General features: G+C 40.0%; 2 gene segments (V, D, J or C); both read left to right on the top strand.

The window, feature by feature from the left end:
• Window positions 1–7,121: 7,121 nt before the first annotated feature.
• On the top strand, window positions 7,122–8,887 carry LOC101679476. The segment is given in 2 exon segments: window positions 7,122–7,409; window positions 7,631–8,887. Coding segments are annotated over 2 exon segments (393 nt in total).
• Window positions 8,888–13,578: 4,691 nt separating this feature from the next.
• On the top strand, window positions 13,579–17,441 carry LOC101670342. The segment is given in 2 exon segments: window positions 13,579–13,823; window positions 13,969–17,441. Coding segments are annotated over 2 exon segments (522 nt in total).
• The last annotated feature ends 2,598 nt before the right edge of the window (window positions 17,442–20,039 follow it).

A 20,039-nucleotide genomic window follows, 5' to 3' on the forward strand; every position in this document is an offset into this window, starting at 1 on the left:
AAGTAAGCTCCACACCCACCGTGGGGCTCAAAGTTACAACCCAGAGATCAAGAATCACATGCTCCTCCAACCAAGCCACCTTTCCCCCCTCTTATTTTCTCTGGGAAACATCTCTAGTCTACTCCCAAAATAATATCTCTACTTAATCTACTGATAACATTTCTTTCTATCTTTTCTGGGAAAAGGACAAAATGATCATTTTCTTATTAAATCTTTATCTAACTGTCCTCTGTTATAAGAAATGTCTCCTTATTTCTGGGTTCATTTTGTACTTTTCCGGGATGCTATTTGGGATATGAATACACACACACTCACATGTTTGTCTTTCCTGCGATACCTCAGTGTCTTAAGAATAGCGACAATGTTTCATTCAGTTTTTGATTTCTTAAGACCTAGCTCAAGATCTAGTTTAAGAAGACCTTCAATAAATTGCTGTGGAATTATTTTTAAATAGATTGGAGAAATTACATGCAACCCTGAAGTTTCAATTTGACAAGATATTTTAAGATAATAGCCTTCATTAAGTGGCATTTTGACGAAGAAACCAGTTCACTTTAAAAAAAAAAAAAAAAATCCCCAGCCTGGTTTTCGACCAGTAGGGGCACTCTAGGCATTACTCTAAATGAGTGATTTTTTCCTTCTAGTTCTGAGATAGTTGGATGTTAGTGAAAATTTGAATGAGAGCTAGCAGCAGTTGGGAGGGCATCTGAACTAGTCATACCTTTTCAGGACAAGGAGATCGCCATATATTCATCTGTGAGAACGGTCTGCTGCTGTGATGGGTGTGACAGAGAGGACTCCAAGCAGAACTGAGCATCATCTAGAACAAAGGGAAAGCTGGAAGCTCCAGGAGAAAACATTTACAATACTTATTTGCCATTTTGATGTTTATGACTAAAAATTATAAGGTATGAGCCTTTATCCTCACTTCAAAATTATTCCAAAGATTTCTACTTTCTGTTATACCTCTTCTGAGATTAGAAAAACAGGATAAAAAGGAGATGAGAAGATGAAATGGGAGAAAAATAATGAGCATATGTAGAGAGAGAGGAGAAAAGAAAGTGAGGAGAAGAGAGATTGGGGAGAAAGAAATGAACACTTCAAAATGTGGCCTATACGTCATAGTCACAGAGCAGAATCGGCCAGGTGTACCTGCAGGGTATACAGGGAAAGTGTTGGAAAAGAGATGAAGGGAGATAAAAATGAGATCAGGGTGACCATCATATACATGTTCTATTTCCTTCCATCAACCAAAGTCTTGTTGGAGACATTGCATTTGTTCATGATGACCACAAGTCTGAGATTTACAGAATTCTCCTAATTACATTTAATTATGTTCACTTCTTTAAGGGGATTTAATAAATTAACAATGCATTCAATGATGTATTCCTTCTTTGACACAGCTTTCCTTTTTCTTTTTTCTTTAAGATTTTATTCATTTATTTGACAGAGATCACCAGCAGGCAGAGAGGCAGGCAGAGAAAGAGGGGGAAGCAGTCTTCCTGCTGAGCAGAGAGCCCGATGCAGGACTCGATCCCAAGACCCTGAGAACATGACCTGAGCTGAAGGCAGAGACTTAACCCACTGAGCCACCCAGGAACCCCATGACATAGCTTTCTTATAAGTGAATTCTCAATCACTTTTCAGAGTATGTGTCCTGATTTTCGGCTAAGGAAATTGGGTCACTGACCCTGATCATTTTTTCAGGCTGTACTTGACCCAGATGAGGACTTTATTTATCTCTGAAGCTTCTTTTTCCTTTCTTTACTCCCCTCTTGACAAGTCTGATTACTGAGGGCAGGCTATGTGGAGGTGATCCTATGAGAATGATAAGCCTAGATGTTTCTGTGCCCTTGGTCAGCCGTGTAGCAGTCAGCAGGGCAACATCAGTACCCTGCTGAAAAAACTAGAAGGAAACCTTTTTGCTCTCTGATCTCCTTGTACTCCTCTTCATTAAGGACAGACTCAGCCTACTTGTTACTTCCTTTTAAGCTATTTGGGGGCTAGAGGACAGGCTTTCTCAAGAGAAAAGCTTCCTTCTCAGAGGCCCAGTGATCTTGGCAGGCCAAGCTCTCTCAGTGTTCCATAGTTTTCTCCTCTTCATCCTCGAGTTCCCTGATATCTGACCCCAGATTTATATGTGACTCCACATAGGATTCCCCACTTGAGCTCTCTTGGCATAACCTGGCTGGTCACCACTCTTTGGCAAAGCACAGGGAGTCAGGGACACTTTCAGTCTATCATCTATCTAGAATTGCCTTCTTTCTAAGCTAAATGGGTGTTTATTTTTATTAACATATAATGTATTTTTTGCCCCAGGGGTACAGGTCTGTGAATCATCAGGCTAACACACTTCACAGCACTCACCATAGCACATACCCTCCCCAATGTCTGTCACCCAGCCACCCCATCCCGCCCAGGCCCCTTCCCCTCTAGCAACCCTCAGTTTGTTTCCTGAGATTAAGAGTCTCTTATGGTTTGCCTCCCTCCCGATCCCATCTTGTTTCATTGTTTCCTTCCCTACCTCCCAAACCCCCTACCCTGCCTCTCAAATTCCTCATATCAGAGAGATCAGATGATAATTGTTATGACCTGTTTTTTAAAAAAGACTTGTAGAACTTAAATTCTAAAGCGCCACTTCTTGATGTAGGGAAGGTCAGAATCAATGATGATGGATGAAAAATCTCTTGATCTGGTAATGTTTAAACATTTCATTAGCATACTTGTACAAAAGTTTCAATTTCTATGAAATGTGATCTATCAATATTTTCTATTATGCTTTCTGACTGACATGCTTAAGCAAACTATGACATCCTAAATTTATTAAAAAATAGCTTCTCTTTTATTTTATTTTAAAATGTTAAGTATTATCTCACTTGGAATTTATTTTGTAACAGATACTAAGGTAGCTGTCCACATTCGTTTGTTAATTTCTAAATGACTCTCCATTTATCAAGGCACATTTAATTTTTTTTATCTTACCTTTCCCCATTTTTGTTACAACTAAGTTTCCATCAGTAATTTGTATGTTTGAACTTTCAATTCCATCCCATTGATCTATGTGAACCTTTATAGTAGCACACTTTTTCAATTAGTAAAGCATTCCACTTTGTTTTATTAACTGTAGAGGAAAATGTCTCTTCATTCTGAGAATGTCAAGGCTTCCTGAAAGACCAAGATCATCTGCAGTATCCAGTTTTGCCTCTAGAGGAGGACGTTACACAAATTGAACTTCACAAAAGCCAGAAACCAACCAGGTCTTTGAAGAAGAGCTTTCACTTTACATACCGGTAAACTCACTTACCACTCTGCCAGTGTCCATGTGGCTGAACTGTTTGCATAAAAGAGCCCCGGTTTCTCTGCAGCTCTGACATGAAGGCCACCCTCCTCTCAGTGTTGGTGACAATATTCACACTCGGTGAGTATAATGCCTTTTTATTCTCTTTCTGGGGTCTTCCTGATTTAGAATAGTTGAAAGGAATATTCCCCTCAGTCTGCAAGACTTCTCTGATGTTAATTTGGTGTTACAGGAGGAACAGGAGCTCAGACAGTGACCCAGCCTGAGGACCACATCTCTGTCTTTGAAGGGGACTTCGTGCAGATCAAGTGCAACTACTCGTATTCTGGGAGTCCCATACTCTTCTGGTATGTCCAGTATCCTAAACAAGCCCTCCAGTTACTCCTGAAACAGATCTCAGGAGAGAGTACCAAAGGCTTCGTGGCCAACCTTAACCGAGATGAGACATCTTTCCATCTGAAGAAACAATCAGCTCAACAGGAAGACTCAGCCATGTATTACTGTGCTCTGAGTGACACAGTAACTGGTTTCATAAGGGAAGCAGAGCACAAACCCTTTAGGAGTTACAGAAAGTAACCTGAGCCAAAATCAAGAGTCTGACACTTAACCGACTGAGCCACCCTGGTACCCCTCTTCATAAGTTCTCTATACGGCCATGGTGGGGTATTCTTTCTCTGGAGACTCACATTGAGTTTACCTCTTAGATATAATATCATTGGTTGTCAGTTAGCTATAGATTAATCTCAAAAATTTGTCCAAGGAAATTCTCATTACCAACTCTGTTTAATTAGTTTTAAAGATATAAGTGTGTTTATTCTGTCTAGTAGTACCTGGAAAAAGTACTTCTGAAATAAACTATATAGCACAGCATAAAAAAAAATTTTTTTTCTAGGCCCAAGACAACTCTCCAGTGGGTTGGGTCTCACCTCTCCAACTCCTCTGCCACCCAATCCCGCCCCATATATGTTCATCACCTTATACCTAAGCACAGTTCCTTGAAGGTACTGTACTGTTTCATGGCATGTGAATGCCTTTCCTGTCATGCACTTCACAGACTCCTACTAACTCAACCAGAAGAAAAAAGAAACCCACAGTAATCCAAATCTAATCAGTAATTATTAATACAAATAATTAAAAAGAACTCTAAAGAACATAGAAATAGCATATGTAGGGAGAAGCTTTTACCTTAGGATTAGGCCAGGGTTCCCAAGTAAGTGACATATTGTAATACCGTACTCTCCAAGGATTCTGATCTCGCTGGGGAGTGTGTGGCTGCAACTTGCAGAATGGTAGAGAAGTGTGCTGAGGTGCCAGAGAAAAAGGCTAGCAAGTAGAAAAACACCCACCAGGGTTCCAACAAAGTTATAGGAAGCTAGAAAAGGAGCAAAACTTGCTCTGGGGACTCAGCAGTCTTGCCAGGAAGCTGATGTGTGGCTGTCACTGAACCTTACTGCAGGTGAATCCCGCTGCATGTCCCTCAGGCTGGCTAGACAAGAACTTCAGGAACAAGAAAGGCAAAGACATACCAGCACCAGGAAAAGAAGCTTCTCCCTCCTGCCCTTCCACGTTCCTCTTATTGGCATAGCTTGATATCATGCCAGCTGGTGAAGGAGAATGTTCCATGGAGCGGGTCCAATATCGCAAAGGGGGCACTGATTTGGCAATAAGAAAGAAAGGCAATAAATCAATGACTGGCACACTTTATTCTTACGGTTACTTATCTTTCATAGGTACCTCTGCATGCACATTTGAACTTCTAAACAACAATGAAATGACAATGTTACAATCTAGCAAGCTAAAACTGTCCTTTGAACAAGAGAAGTTCTTAACCTTTCCCCAAAATGAGACCTGTAGTCCCAACAGTCATTAGCCCTCTCTTGCTATATTAGTCATTTCTAAAAATTCAGAGGAAATTCCTTTGAATATGCTGTTATGCACAGACTAAATCACAAAGTTAATCTCTGACAATTTATATATAGTGGTGAGAAGGAGGGAGAAAGAAGGAAATGACAGCATATACAGGAGAACACACACGTATAAAGAACAAAGGGAAGACAGAGAAAGTGACCACATTCTTGGAGTCCAGATTTTGTCAGGGGGCTGCAGGTGACACAGCTCCGTTTCCCTGCCTGAAGCCAGAACCCTGCTGGATTTGGGTTGTTTGCCTTGAAAAGTGACCCCAAACTTCATTCTCAAAGGATCTGAGCCCTAAATGATCCTGCTTTTTCATATATTGCTCTGGTGTTCCATTAACATTTACAATGAAAAGTTTCCCTTTCACCCCAGCTAGCTCACCTCCCAGTTCTTTCCAGAGGTCAGTAATGTTTCCATTTCCTTTTTTTTTTTTTTAAGATTTTATTTATTTGAAAGAGAGATCATGAGTGGGGGAAGGGAAAAAGGGAGAGAGAGAAGCAGACTCCCCCTTGAGTGGAGACCCCAGTTTGGTTCCATCCCAGGACCCTGGATCATGAGCTGAGCCAAAGGCAGATATTTAACTGACTAGGCCACCCGGGTGCCCCTCTGTTTCCTCTTCCTGCTTCTCAATATACTTTTCCTGTATACAGCCAAATAGATACAAATAATAATGGAGCTAGATTCTTGTGAAGCATTGGAAGAGTCACTTAATTTCTTAGAGCCAGGGATCATCTTTTAACCACTAGTAAAAAATTTCATCACAAATTTTTCAAAATTATGTAGCAGAGACCAGACAGACTAAAATGTAAACTCCTTAAATTACATCAGTTCTTGCTCAGAAAGCTTTACTCTTTCTTTGTCGCATAGTGACAAACACCCAGGTTTGCTGTGGTAGTCACCCAACACAAACCTTCTTCTAGAAGTACCTCCTAGCACTCTCCAATCTCCAGCCAACAACCTCTCCCCTTCTTCCTTTCTTTCCTGTCTTCCTTATATGTCTTCCTTCCCCTCTTCCTCATCTCTCTAGTTTACACACAGAGCGTCTTAAAGTCAGTTTTTGAAACCATTTAGAAAATACTCTAGGGGGTGTTTGCCATTCTTTTTTACTGCTCAGCATCAGGAACCATTTTCTTGGAACAACAATAATTTTTGAGTCATTAGTAAATGTCAGGCTCTGCTTTAAATAGTATTTTATTATCTCATCAATCATTTCCAGAACTCTAAAAAAGCAATATTATTATTACTCATCATTCACATTTTATAGTCAAGGGAGTACAGGCACAAATGATATAAACAAGTACTGAATGGGTAGATCTAAACTTGACCTCCCTGGCCTGATTGCAAAGCTGGTTCTCTTCCTGTACCCTACCGATTGCTTCCATAGAAACAGAAATATCAGATACTCATTATTAGGAGATGAATTGTCTCCCCACCCAAATTTGTATGTTCCTAGCCCCCCAATACCTCAGAATGTGACTGTATTGGGAGTAGGGTTATTAAAGAGGTAATTAAGTTAAAATGGGATCATTAGAGTGGGCCCTCCTCCAGTATGACTGCTGTCTTTATGAGAAGAAATTAGGATTGGACCACAGGCACAGAGGGAGGACAGTGACGTCACGGCAGGAAGGTGGGCATCACTGCTTTATAATGGTTTCTGATTCGCCCTTTTTTCCTTTTAAGAGTACATTCTATCAGGGAGCCTGGGTGGCTCGGTGGGTTAAAGCCTCGGCCTTTGGCTTGGGTAATGGTCTCAGGGTCCTGGGATCGAGCCTTGCATCGGCTCTCTGCTCGGCGGCGAGCCTGCTTCCTCCTCTCTGTCTCTCTGCCTGCTTGTGATCTCTGTCTGTTAAAGAAATAAATACAATCTTCAAAAAAAAAAAAAAAAAAAAAAAAAAAAAAAAGAGCGAGAGAAAGTACATTCTATCAGCAATATGATGCTGCTACCACAAGATGGCAGTGTCTCTCCCCAGACTCAATAGGTTTGAAAACGATTGGGTTGGCTTCTGATTGGCCAGGTAAGACTCCAGCATCCAGACAGAACAGATAAGTATACGCCATAGAAACAGCCAATGTTTTCGATTGAGTATCCTGGCCGCATTTCAGTCCATAGAGCCGAGTCTGCTGTGATCCCAATAAGGAAGAAGAATGGAGAAACTCCTGGAAGTGTCTTTGCTGATACTATGGCTTCAACTGCCCAGTAAGTTGGGGCTCTTGGTAATGGAAACGGGGGGGGTGGGGGGGGAGAGCCACATTTATAGGAACAGGGTGACCTATGCTCAGAGCCCACAAGACTGAGTTTGGGCAAACTCTTCTTGTTAAGTTGAAAATGCACCCGAAAATTATGGAAAGAAATGTAAATACTAAAGAGTAAAAGTACAATGACTGACTCTTGGTGTCTGGCCTTCTGTTTTTGCCTAGGGGTGAACAGCCAACAGGAACAGCATCATCAGGTCCTGAACTTCCAGGAGGGTGAAAATGCCACCATGAACTGCAGTTATAAAACTTCGATAAGCAACTTACAGTGGTATAGAAAAGACTCGGGTCAAGGCTTTGTCCAGCTGATTTTAATACGTTCAAATGAAAGAGAGAAATACAGAGGAAGGCTACGGGTCACCCTGGACAACTCCAACAAAAGCAGTTCTTTGTCCATCATTGCTTCCCAGACTGCAGACTCTGCTACTTACATCTGTGCCACAGGACACAGTGTTAACCAAGCACTTGCAGCCTCTGCACAAACTCTGCCCAAGCTGCCCCTTTGAAGCCCCACAGTGGGTAGCATTCGTGGTTAAGTCTTCACAGGAAGGAGAGTCTATAAAGAGCGGGCAAGATGAAAGACGGACCCTCTCAAATTCACGATTTTTTTGGAAGCACCTTGTACCAAGGCGAAGGGCATGAAGTTTAGAGTGAGAAACTACAATGCCAGGTTCAAATCTGCTAACCCCAGTTCTATGGCTTTGCTTTGGGCAGAGCATCAGCACAGCAGCCTTCCCTTTCCTCAATGGAAATGAAGGACTTGGAATGACAAACCCGAAAAGCCCTCCAAGCTCTAATTTTATCAGGGAAGAAGCTAAACTCTGGACACTTATAGAGGATGAGGAAGGAATTCTCTGTATTAGAAGGTCTCATATGTTCAATCCTCTGGTGACCCAGATGGCCCCTTGAGATGTATGTGGAACTCTTTCAGCCAAATTTTCCAATTTAAAGCTGAGGAATGGAAACATTGTACCCATAGAAACAAAACTGCAAATCTCATTCTGTGTTTACTAGTCCTGTGATTTCCAAGCCTCAATCTCCCCACGAATCAAAGGAGAACTTACGAGATAAAGGCAGAGCAAGTGGTTCTCCCCACTTGGGTGAGAGATGTATGTTCCCCACTGCCACTGCCCTGAAATTTTGTTTTTAAAAATTGGGCACTTCCATTATCAAACACATAGCAGTTTTCATTTATGTCTCTTCCTAATAGTAAATAAATGTTGGCTATAGTTGTCAAGTATAATTCAAGTATCATTAACATACAGTGTTATATTAGTTTCAGGTATACAATATAGTGATTCTACAATTCTATACATTACTCAGTGCTCATCATCATAAGGGTACTCTTAATCCCCCTTGCCTATTTCACCCATCCCCCCATCCACCTCCCCTCTGGTGACTACCAGTTTGTTCTCTATAGTTAAGTTTGGTTATTTATTTATTTATTTATTTATCTATTTCTGTGTTCACTTGTTTTGTTTTGTGAATTCCAAATATGAATGAAATCATATTGTATTTGTCTTTCTTTGACTAATTATTTTGCTTAGCATTATACCCTCTAGGTCCATCCATGTTGTTGCAAGTAGCCAGATTTTATTCTTTTTCATGGCTGAGTAATATTCCATTATATTCATCTCTAACTATGTCTATAGATCTCACATCTTCTTTACCCACTCATCATCAATGCATACTTGGATGGCTTCTACATCTTGGCCATTGTATATAATGTTACTATAAACATAGAGATGCACATATCTTTTCATATTAGTGTTTTCCTTTTCTTTGGGTAAGTATCCTGTAATGGAATTACTGGATCCTATGGTTTGATGTAGCTTTCTTAATTAAATTTTGATACTACTGGAAATGTGTTTGTGGAGAAAATTGGGAATTTCTATTTATGTACATGTTTGGTGAAAAAGGTGGGGGAGGATAGAGGAATGTTCTAGAGGGCAGTGGTTCCCAAATGCCAGACTTCAACCATCAGCATCACCTGTATCAGAATCACCTAGAGCACCTTTGAAGATCTGAAGTATTAGGCTCTATACCAGCTTACTCCCTCAGTCTCTGATGGAAACAATGAGTTTGTGTTCTTAATGAACATTTTCTGTATCAGTTTAGAGATTCGTTCAGGCTCATGTCACAGAAAACTCAAGTGATAATATTTTTAACAGGCTGGAATTTATTTTCCTCTCACACAAAGAAGCTCTATCATATGCAAGGGTGGTATGCTGGCTTCATCACGTTAGGAAGATCAAGTGTCTTTCTAGTTCACTGCTCTCATCCTGAAGGTGTCACTGTTGGTTTTATACTTTAAAGAAACTGCTAGAGATCTGTCCATTTTATACACCCTCCAGGAAGAAAGAAAGAGAAAATCAGAGGGCAAATGGGCACATGATGGCTAAGTTAATCTTTTCCAGAAACTATACCTAATGGCTTCTATTTCCATTTCATTTTCCTGAGTTTTATTTAATGTCTCTACCTCTCTCCCATCTGCAAGTGAAGCTGAGATATCAGGACTATCTTTTGTCTTAACATGTTGCCACCCACGTTAAAATCAGGATTCTATTAGTAACAAAAAGGAGACAATGAGCATGACAGAGGGAATGAGCAGCTTCTGCCACAGCCTCACACTGTGGCAGGTGTATCAAGGCTCATATGCCTTGTGGTGTATCAAGGCTCATATGCTTTTTACTTATTCCTAATTATTTATTTTTGAAACACCAAAACCAGTTCTGTCAAATTTCTCCTAAAAGTCTTCCAGAAGACATCACAACCCCCACAACCTCTCAGACTCTACTCCACAATCCTAATTACAAATCCACCTTGATCCTTCATTTCCCCACTCTTAGCACATTTAACATTTGACCTCATGAATCCTCAGTGTAATCCTTTAGAGTCTGGTCAGAGTGCAAATTTGACAAGGTCAGTCACCTGGATCTACACCTGCTCTTAGAATAAAGAAAAACTTCTTAATGACCTACAAAACCTTGCATGATCTAGGATCTTGCTACTTTGACAAGTTCATTCCACAGTATCTCTAATCTCTCTCCCTTCTTCCCACTCCCTGTCTGCCTATCTCGGTCTTCACAAATACTGGTGTTATTTAAGTTCCTTAAAAGCACTTTGTTTCTCCTATATGACCCTTTCAGGGCAACTTTAGGTGATTTTCTCATTCTTTTTCCCTCTCTGAAAATTCTTTTCCCTCCCTTCAAAAGAGTAAAAATTACCAAATGTCTGCTCTTTCTTGTACATCTGGTGAAGAGTAACTGAAGAAACCTTGATGTGTACTCTTAGAATCATAGGCCCCTGCCTTTTCAAACTTGTAGTTTTTCTTTTATTTCTTTGATTATTTTATTAAAAGCTATTTCCACTACTACTCCGTGAGCTCCCTAACAGCAGGGACTATATCTGAGTTTTTACTCCTTAATCCTCAGCACCAAAATATCTTAGGCATTAAGATCATCAAGTCTCCTTCTTCTCCTTTCTATTATTTGCTTATTTAATATCCTCCCTTTATTTTAAGCATCCTCAAAGATAATATTGATAATATTGCAATGAAAGGACAAAAAATGAACACATGGCTGAGTCTCTCAGACTGTAACCTGTGGGACTTTGGAGGTTTTGGGGTAAATTCCCAAGGCTAAGTAGGGGTTGGCAAACTACAGCCCACAGGTCTAACCTGGCTGCCACCTGTTTTTATAAATTAAGTTTTATTGGGAAAAGAGCCATGCCCACTTATTTGTGCACTGACTCTGGCTGCTTATACTGTGACAGCAGAGTTGGGTATCTGCTCAGAGATATGACTTCAAAGCCTAACATATTTACTATTTTACAGAAAAAAATTCTGGCAACCCCTGAAAATAGGAATTACTTGAGAATTTTTATATTTGTGGAGTTTTCTGTTTGATGACAACAAAATAAAACAATAATAGCATATTTCTAACAGTCTGTATGACCAACTTAGAATACTCTCCTTGGTTTTGATACTTTTGTTCTTTGTGTCACTTTTCCTAAATTAAAGACAAAAGAATTAATGACATTTTACAAATAAAGACATCACAGTTGTTTAAATGGAGAAAATGGCTTGAGAAATTTTGGTTATGATATGGCATGTAGTACTAAACACGGGCCAGACTCCCAAGAACCTATGTTACCATGGGTACCACAATGTTTCCATTGGAAAAGGGTGAGTCACTCACACACAGTGTTTGAATATATCAACATACAATTCAATAGATTTAAGAGTATTAGAAAATGCATAATGTGTTTTACTTTTCAGTAGTGAATTTTGGGAGTTTTATTACATTATTTATTTTACTTTTGTAAAGTGGTAAGTTAAATGACTGTTTTTAAATAGGAAAAGTAAATGTATTTGGAACAACTGATTATAATAATCCAGACAATAGTACATGAAGCTCCAAATCATTTCAATCCAGTCAGTTATTGAACTACACATATCTTTAGTATTCCTCTAATGAGTCTACACCAATCCTTTAGTTTCAACAGAAGATCATCCTTCATGTTATTTGAACTTGAATTTGATTGATTTTATATTTTGTTTGCATTTTTTGTTTGGTGTGGTTGATGAAGTTCTAGAACCTAGGTGAGGTCCGGAGCCGATGACCAAGAAAGAATTCTTGAGACATCTTTGGTGCAAAATGGTGGTTTATTAAAGCACGGGGACAGGACCTGTGGGCAGGAAGAGCTGCTGCCCTGGGTTTTGAGGGATGGGGTTATATACCTTGCCACTGGGGAGGTGTGAAGGGAAGGGAGATTCTTGGTGGGCTGTTATGATCCTGCTATCATTTACATTCCCTTCTACCTCAGCCTCCTCCAGTTCATGGTCGGGAGAGAGACATTAGGGCTTCAGGAACTGAGAGTTATTTGCCTCTGGAAATTTGTGCTATTGATAAGGTAACCTCTCTGTTTGTAGATCTCTAGGACATCTGTAGAGCAAGGGAGATTCCTGTCCTGCAGGATTGTGATCTCTGCAAGTGAACTATTTATCGTTTTATGGCAGTCAGGGTGCCTGACTGCTCTCCATATTACGGAGAGGAGGGTGCAAGGTGCCAGCTTCTGCTCTGTCCTCAGCCAGCCTCCTGCTCCCTCATCATGGTAATTGTGTAGACCTATGAGCCTAAAACATTTATACTAAACTTCATTTTGGTGTGTATTATGGCATCATAATATTTTTTTTTTAATAGCATAAGAATGGTTCCTTATATGAAGATCTGTAACTTACTCAATTTTGAGAAACACTGAATGCACCTGTTATTGAGGTCTGGGATCTGACTCTGGAAAAAGTTGGTAACAGGTAACACCAGCTTACGCTTCATAAGAAGATAATTGTACCTACCAGACATATCCACTCATTCATTAATCACTCATTCTTAAGATATTTTTTGAGCATCTCCTAAAGGCTTATATATTTTGAGAAACTGGCCACTGAGACTAATGAGATTAAGTTCCTGATCTCAGGAGCACCAAGTCTAGTTTGAAAAACAGAACACAAATGATTCTACTATGAGGTAGTAATGACAGTGTAGATAGATATGTAAAGTGGGAACAGAGAGGGCCTCCCTTGAAGACCTGGGGGTGTCCTTTTGCAAGGAAATGCTGTGTAAATTGGTTCTTAAAGAATGAATAGAAGTTACTTAAGCAAAATCAGGGGAGAAAGGGAGCACATTGTCAGCAGAAAGGCTCTTCCCTTGGCTGGAGGGGGAACAGTGGATGCATGTGTCAAGGAAAGTCTCAGATCATGCTTTTTTTACACTCTCAGTATATCCTAAGTCTACTAAGATATCCTCAAACTAGCTTAATACTCAGCGTGAAGAGACACTAGATGCTAGGATTAAGGAGATTTAGGGAGCCATGGTGTCCTGCATCTTAGAGAGGGTGATAGAGGTTTACCCATTGTCTCAGCCTCAGGCACCACCTTGCAGTCTGCAAAAAGTCCTTCCAGGAGCCCTCCTCCTCCCCCTAAACTCCTATTTCCTTTCTATGTCTACAACTTCAGCTCTGGGCCAGGGTAAATACCAGTTCAGTTGGAAAGTGGCAGGGAGGATCACGGGGGGACCACAAGAGGGCGCTGCTCTCTTCAGTCTGTGGTTTGACACAAATTCATCTTCCATTTCTGAACACGTCTCCTTTTTTAGAGCCTGTGAGATGAACTTGCAGGGCAGTTTGTCTTGCTAAACACATGAACCCACATTTTCTAAACGAGTCCACTAAAGGATCAAGAAACTAGAGGAACGGCCCTCTCAGCTTTGGATGTATCCCCAGATAAAACCTTCTGCTGCTTCTTCACAAGCCATGTTGTTTACTTCTTGCTCAGGACTTGTAATCCTGCTGATACTGAGTAAGTAACATTTATTCAAAATTCCCAAGATGTTCTATTCTTTGGTTTTAGGATGACTTTTTTTTTTTTTTTAACCCTTCCTAAAATGGAAACTATCCTTTTTATATTATCAATATAACAAAGTCTTTACTTCTTTTTCCCCTAGGAGGGACCAGTGGAGACACAGTGACCCAGACAGAAGGTTCTGTTACCCTCCCTGAGGGGACACCGTTGACCTTGAACTGCACCTACCAGAGCAGCTACTCGGTTGTTGCTTTCTGGTATGTCCAGTACCAAAACAAAGAGCCCAAGCTCCTCCTGAAGAGCTCATCAGAAAACCGGAGGGTAGAGAATCACGGTTTTCAGGCCAGTCTTAAGAGTGACAAGTCCTTCCACCTGGAGAAACGCTCCGTGCAAATGTCAGACTCGGCTGTGTACTACTGCGCCGTGGAAAGCACAGTGAGAGCAGCAGCAGGGGGAGCTGAGCGCAAACCCAGAGGGGCACAGGAGGGGCCTGGATGTGGGCAGGCTGGAGGGCAGAAAGATGATTTCTCTGGAGTCAGTGTGCTGGGCTGGACACGGCTAGAGGAGAAGGAATGAATTCCAGCTCAGATGCTCCGCGCTCAGGAATCCTGGCGTTACTCTGGGCTAGGAATGGAAAGAGGTGATCTAGGTGAAAACGTAGGTTATAGATATGCTTGTAAATAGAATCCTATAGCACATGGCCTTTTGTGTCCAGCTTCTTCACATAGCATCATCTTCTCAAGGTGTATCTATGGGTCAGTACTTTATTACTTTTATGGCTGCACAGTAATCCATTGTATGGACACCTCATATTTTCTTTTTCCATTCATCCTTTGATGGGCATTTTGGTTGTTTTCACTTTTTGGCTATTGTGAATAATGCTGCTATGAACATTCATGTATGGAGTTCTGCTCTTTTAAACTCTAATATATTGGTTAGAGGTTTCTGAATATTTTTGGTTTTTGATTTTTGCTTTTTTTGGTACTAACATTTCTTTGTGGATATAAAATGAACAAATATATGAGAAAGTGCTCCTTACAAATAACGATTTATACCAAAGTAAGATATTATTATTCTAAGGTATAGCTACAGTCATTCAAGAAAATTTCTAAACATCTACTCATATGTGCCAGTTATTTTAATAAGTATTGGGAATACAGTTTAGGTAACAGAGTTTCCTGTCTTAGAATTTTATAACACAGTGCATTAAAATATTGCATAAGTCTTAAAATAATGGCTTTTTTTCACAAATCATTTTATTCATGCACTGACTTCTATTTGTTCCCAAATATTTATGGTGCTTACAGTTTTATGGACATTGGGCCAGGCACTTTAAATTCCTCTCCACCTCTCTCTAGATACTACCAAATTCTCATTTTACAGATGACAAAATTGACGTTTAGAAATGTTAAGTGACTTAAGGTTACAAAACCAGCTGGGAGCAGTAGTTGGTCTAGGCCCAAATCTGATACGTGACCAATATTCTTAATAGCTAATTGATTGAGCCTTCTAGAAATCTGTCCTTTTTTTTTCTCCCAGAATACTATTATAATCTTAGATTTCATAATTGTCCATGTTTTCCTTTGGTGGAGAAGAACCCAAAGCAATAGTAAAAGCTGTAGTTTACTCAACTGGCAATCACAGGAGTCTATATTCATGCTTACTGAAGACAACACAGTCACCATCTTTTACGTTCTTGAACCACAAGGCTGCTCATACACTGTCTGACTGAATAGCCTGGCTATTTGAGGAGTCACTGTTGAGCCCCAGGGGTTGTTATCAGGAGACATACAGGTATTTAGCATGGAAATGGGGGCTATATTTTCCAAATACAAACAAAAATACTGGATGTGGCAAATACATCTAGTCATTGACTGCAGGATACAATATTTTTGCTTTTGCTACAGTGTAATATCTCATTTAAAAATTCTTTTTCAAATAATTAGTAAATGCAGGTATAATGTCAATATGATGTGAAAGTTTTGATTCTCATGGACTTTTCCAAACTGAATAATTATTTCACATCAAAGAACTATGAGGGGCAAGTTTCTCACTACAAGAAAACCTGAACTCTAGTTTAGTGTCAGCTGAGTTTGTTTTAGTGGTTTTAAGAATTTCTAGGGTTTTTAAGGTAAAGCTACCATATGAAACTGAGAGTGAGAATAAAGGACCAGGGAACTATCGTCACCTCTTGTTTTAACAATTCTGATTTATGAAGAGTAATAATATTAAAAATGTTGAAGAACTGACTCTCAAAGAGATACATATTCTCATGGACCTAAATCTACAGAGGCAAAACATAAAAGTACCAATATTTAAGGCTGTGAAGAGTTTACTGACTATAATGCACGGGCCAAATTCAACAGATACTGAATTCCACTGCTATTTTTGCTAAAATTTCTGTTGTTTTTGAAAATGCTGTGGCTACAAAGTTGTATGTTATTAGGATTTTCCCTCTTCTGTTTTCCACCATAATTTATGTCTGTAGTTTGGAAGAGCAGGGCTATTTCAGAAATATGTGTATTGAGTTATTACAGAAATTCCCAAGCTTAGGCCCTGAGTAGCATTTTCTAGACAGTAGCTCCTGTGTCTACTGAGAGGTAGGCAGGGCCACTTTATTTCCCTTAACTAAATAATTTAAGGTATATTTCCACATATTTGCTGACAGTCTAAAGAAGAAAGGTTCTAAGACGTGAGCAATAATCACACCAGCCTTCAAATTGTATTGGTTTAAACCTTGAGCACTACCAGAATAAACATCATCAAAATTCCACATGTCAAGACAAAAGCTAACAAGGAAATGGCACTTTCCCCTGAGGAAATATTCAACTCATAGGTAATTTGCGAGACACTAAATCTTTATAGGTTATGGTGGGGTTTTTTTCCCTTCTTATTTTAAGAGTATGTAAATATTTTTTGATACACCTGAAATATGACTGACAGATGAACTTTCCCCAAGATGAGGTCATAGTTGGCAAAGAGGATATTCTCCTCCAGTTAAAATGCAAGCTGCCTTGGAAGTGGGGTGAGCTTTCTAACCTGCTTGAAGAAACTAGGAGAAAGTATCGTCCACTCCCAGAGCATGAGACAGTCTCTCAACTCCTCTGCTCATCAAAAGGAATATGGATGGTACTTTGGTCACTGACCTGTGTCTCTACTAATAGTGTTGCCATCGCACCAGATGCCCTCTCTGCCTCTTTGTGGCCAACGACCTGTCTATATACACCTCTGGGGATCATACTTTCTGGAAGGAAAATGGGGAGCACAGCAGGAGACAAAAGATATGTTTTGCTGCTGGAATATATGGCCTAGGCACCGAATCCCTGCCATTTCATCATTTCTTAAAGTGTGGAGTAGTCTTGGAGAATAGATAGTCACCCTTCTTACCTACAACAGATGTAATCCCTTCCAAACACAACAGATGTAATCCCTCCTCTAAACTTTCCAATCATGGAATGCCTGGGTGGCTCCATAGGTTCAGCATCTGCCTTCAGTTCAGGTGGCAATGCTGGGCTCTATTATCCGGCTCCCTCCTCAGTGGGAACTCTGCTTCTCCCTCTCCCTTGGCTGCCCACCCCGCCCTGCTTATGCTTGCTCTCTCTCACTCTCTCTCTCTCTCTCACTCTGTGTCAAATAAATAAATAAAATATTCATTAAAATCTTTTAAAAAATCAAATAAATAAGCTTCCCAATTACTCCTTAAGCCTTCTTGGTACTTGCCACTTGATACCTTGTCTTGTGGTCCTGAAAATTCGTATCTAGAACGACACTACAAACAAAGTGGGTAAAGTGAAGAAGACATGGAGTGTCTACAAGAGCATGGAGCAATGGGAGTTCTCAGATGTCACTGGAGGCAACGTTAACTGGTACAACCTTGCAAACCATTTGACAACACCTACTGAAGCGGAACATATACATAACCTGTAATCCAGCCATTACACTTGTAGGTATATACACAACAAAAAAATGTGACCCCTGTTCATTCAGAATCAATGTACAAGAATATGAAGACATACAGCATCAATAATTGTAGGATCCTTAAGCTAGAAAACAACCCAGGGGTCCATCAACAATTTCAAGGGTAAATAAGTTCTGATAACTGACTACACAGCAAGAGAATGAATAACCTTGCTATATGCTCAATATAGAACGAATAGAGTGAAAAATGTCAGACACTAAAGAAGCTGAAAAATCAGTTAGACTAATCTAAGAAATGATAAGTCAGGAGAGTAGAGGTGGTGGTTATCCTTATGGGGAGATAGTGACTCAGAGATTGAACAAAGGAGGTTTCTAAGATGTTGATAACATCCAGGACTTCAAACTGGGTGTTAGTACTATGGGTGAGTTCACTCTGTGAGAATACACCAAGCCCTACACTTAAGTTTTGTTTATGTACATATAATACACTTCAATAAAGTTTTTAAAGGTATACATTATTTCTCCATTAATTGGATTCTGAGAACACAATTCATAGTCAATCTATTTTCATATCCCCATTGTCCCTCACACTATGCCCTCATTTAACAGATGCTTAATAAAGGTTTGTTCAGTAAGACTGAGCTACTTTGGATATGTATTTGCAAAGATTCTTTGCTCCCAGTTCCAGGAATACAACATGCCAGGTGGACTTGAACTTCCTTCTAGAGCTTTCTTCTCCAGAGGGCTGCCCAAGTTGAGACACTCAGCTGCTCACATCCGGTTTTCTATAACAGCCTTTGAACTTGCCTTCCTTTTACCAAGGTCTCCTCCCTGAATCCTACTCCATATCTCACAGGATAATGTATCCTTTTAAAAAACACAGCATTGATCACAGTAATCCTCTGTTTAACGACCTTCAGTGACCATCCTTTGTTTGCAGTATTAAGGTTAAAGCTCTCCGTGTGACTCTCAGTGGCCTCTAACAGTTTTGTCAGGAACTTTCTGCTTCAGCAGATTAAGTCTGACTCAAGAATGAAGTTGGGGAACACTCACTGTACTCTTTAAATAGCCCTCCCTACAGCCTATTTCTCCCATGATCACCTCTAACTGAGTGCTTGCCATTTCGATTCCTCCCAATCCTAGAGATCTTCTCAGACCCTTCCTGCCTCATGAAGAATTTCCTGGTCATTCCAGCTCACGGTGACCTCATCTTTCCTGTGAAAGCCCTGCCACTAATTATTGCCTCTGATAAATTAACTGGTATTTTAAAAATATTTCAATTTTACCACCTAACTTTACAATGCACTTTCATAAGCATTATCTCATTTACCCCTCCTAATAATGTGAGTAAGCCATGGAACAGAGAGTTAATCTCATTTTCCAGTTTAAAAGCCCTAAGGTTCAGAGAGGTTAGGTGACTTAAACCAGTGTGCTCAGCCATGGGTACATCCCAGGCTCATCCAAGCTCTCTATACTGAATTACCTGGCTGTGGATGTATATAATATCACCCCAGAAAGATTATACATTTTTTGAAATGTGCTTATACTTTTGTATCCTTCAAGCACTGGACAAGGCATTTAGGGGCTCAGCAATTCTACCCCCACATTGTCCCCACTCAGCTCAAGGACTGATAAAAACATGCTACTTTGGCTCTATGAGACTTCTGTAGCAAAAGTTGAAGAAACACATCATTTCATCCTCAAAATATTTAGCTTTAGGGAGTAGGGAGAAGGGAGGAGCCCTTCTAAGGCCAGGCAGTCTTAATTTTACCTCTGTATCCTAGGCTGTAAATTGGGGGGAAAAAAAAAAAAAGGTTCAAAGGAAGCCAGTTGAAGTAGTAGCAATGAACTTCAAGAACCTCAGTTTAATCACAATAAAATAAATTTCAAATTGATTGCATTCCAGATATCATTTCTCAAATAATTCAACTTTCAGGCAAAATGGAGAGCTTTTTAATTCTGAAACTCAGTTTTAAAAATTTTAAGATATGTCAGGGATGCCTGGGTGGCTCAGTGGGTTAAGCCTTTGCCTTCAGTACAGGTCATGATCTCGGGGTCCTGGGATCGAGTCCTGTGTTGGGCTCTCTGCTCGGTGGAGAGCCTGCTTCCCCCTCTCTCTCTGCTGGCCTCTCTGCCTACTTGTAATTTCTCTCTCTGTGTGTGTCAAATAAATAAAATCTTTTACAAAAATTTTAAGATATATCAATTAAAAAAGCTTAATTTTATTTATGCCATGGATAGACAATACTAAATCTTTCCGGAAGCAAGTCAGAGAACTAATGTGATGAAATGAGA

The sequence above is a fragment of the Mustela putorius genome, unplaced genomic scaffold (assembly GCF_011764305.1).
Source record: "Mustela putorius furo isolate JIRA1106 unplaced genomic scaffold, ASM1176430v1.1 tig00003898_pilon_pilon_pilon, whole genome shotgun sequence".
Classification (NCBI taxonomy): domain Eukaryota; kingdom Metazoa; phylum Chordata; class Mammalia; order Carnivora; family Mustelidae; genus Mustela; species Mustela putorius.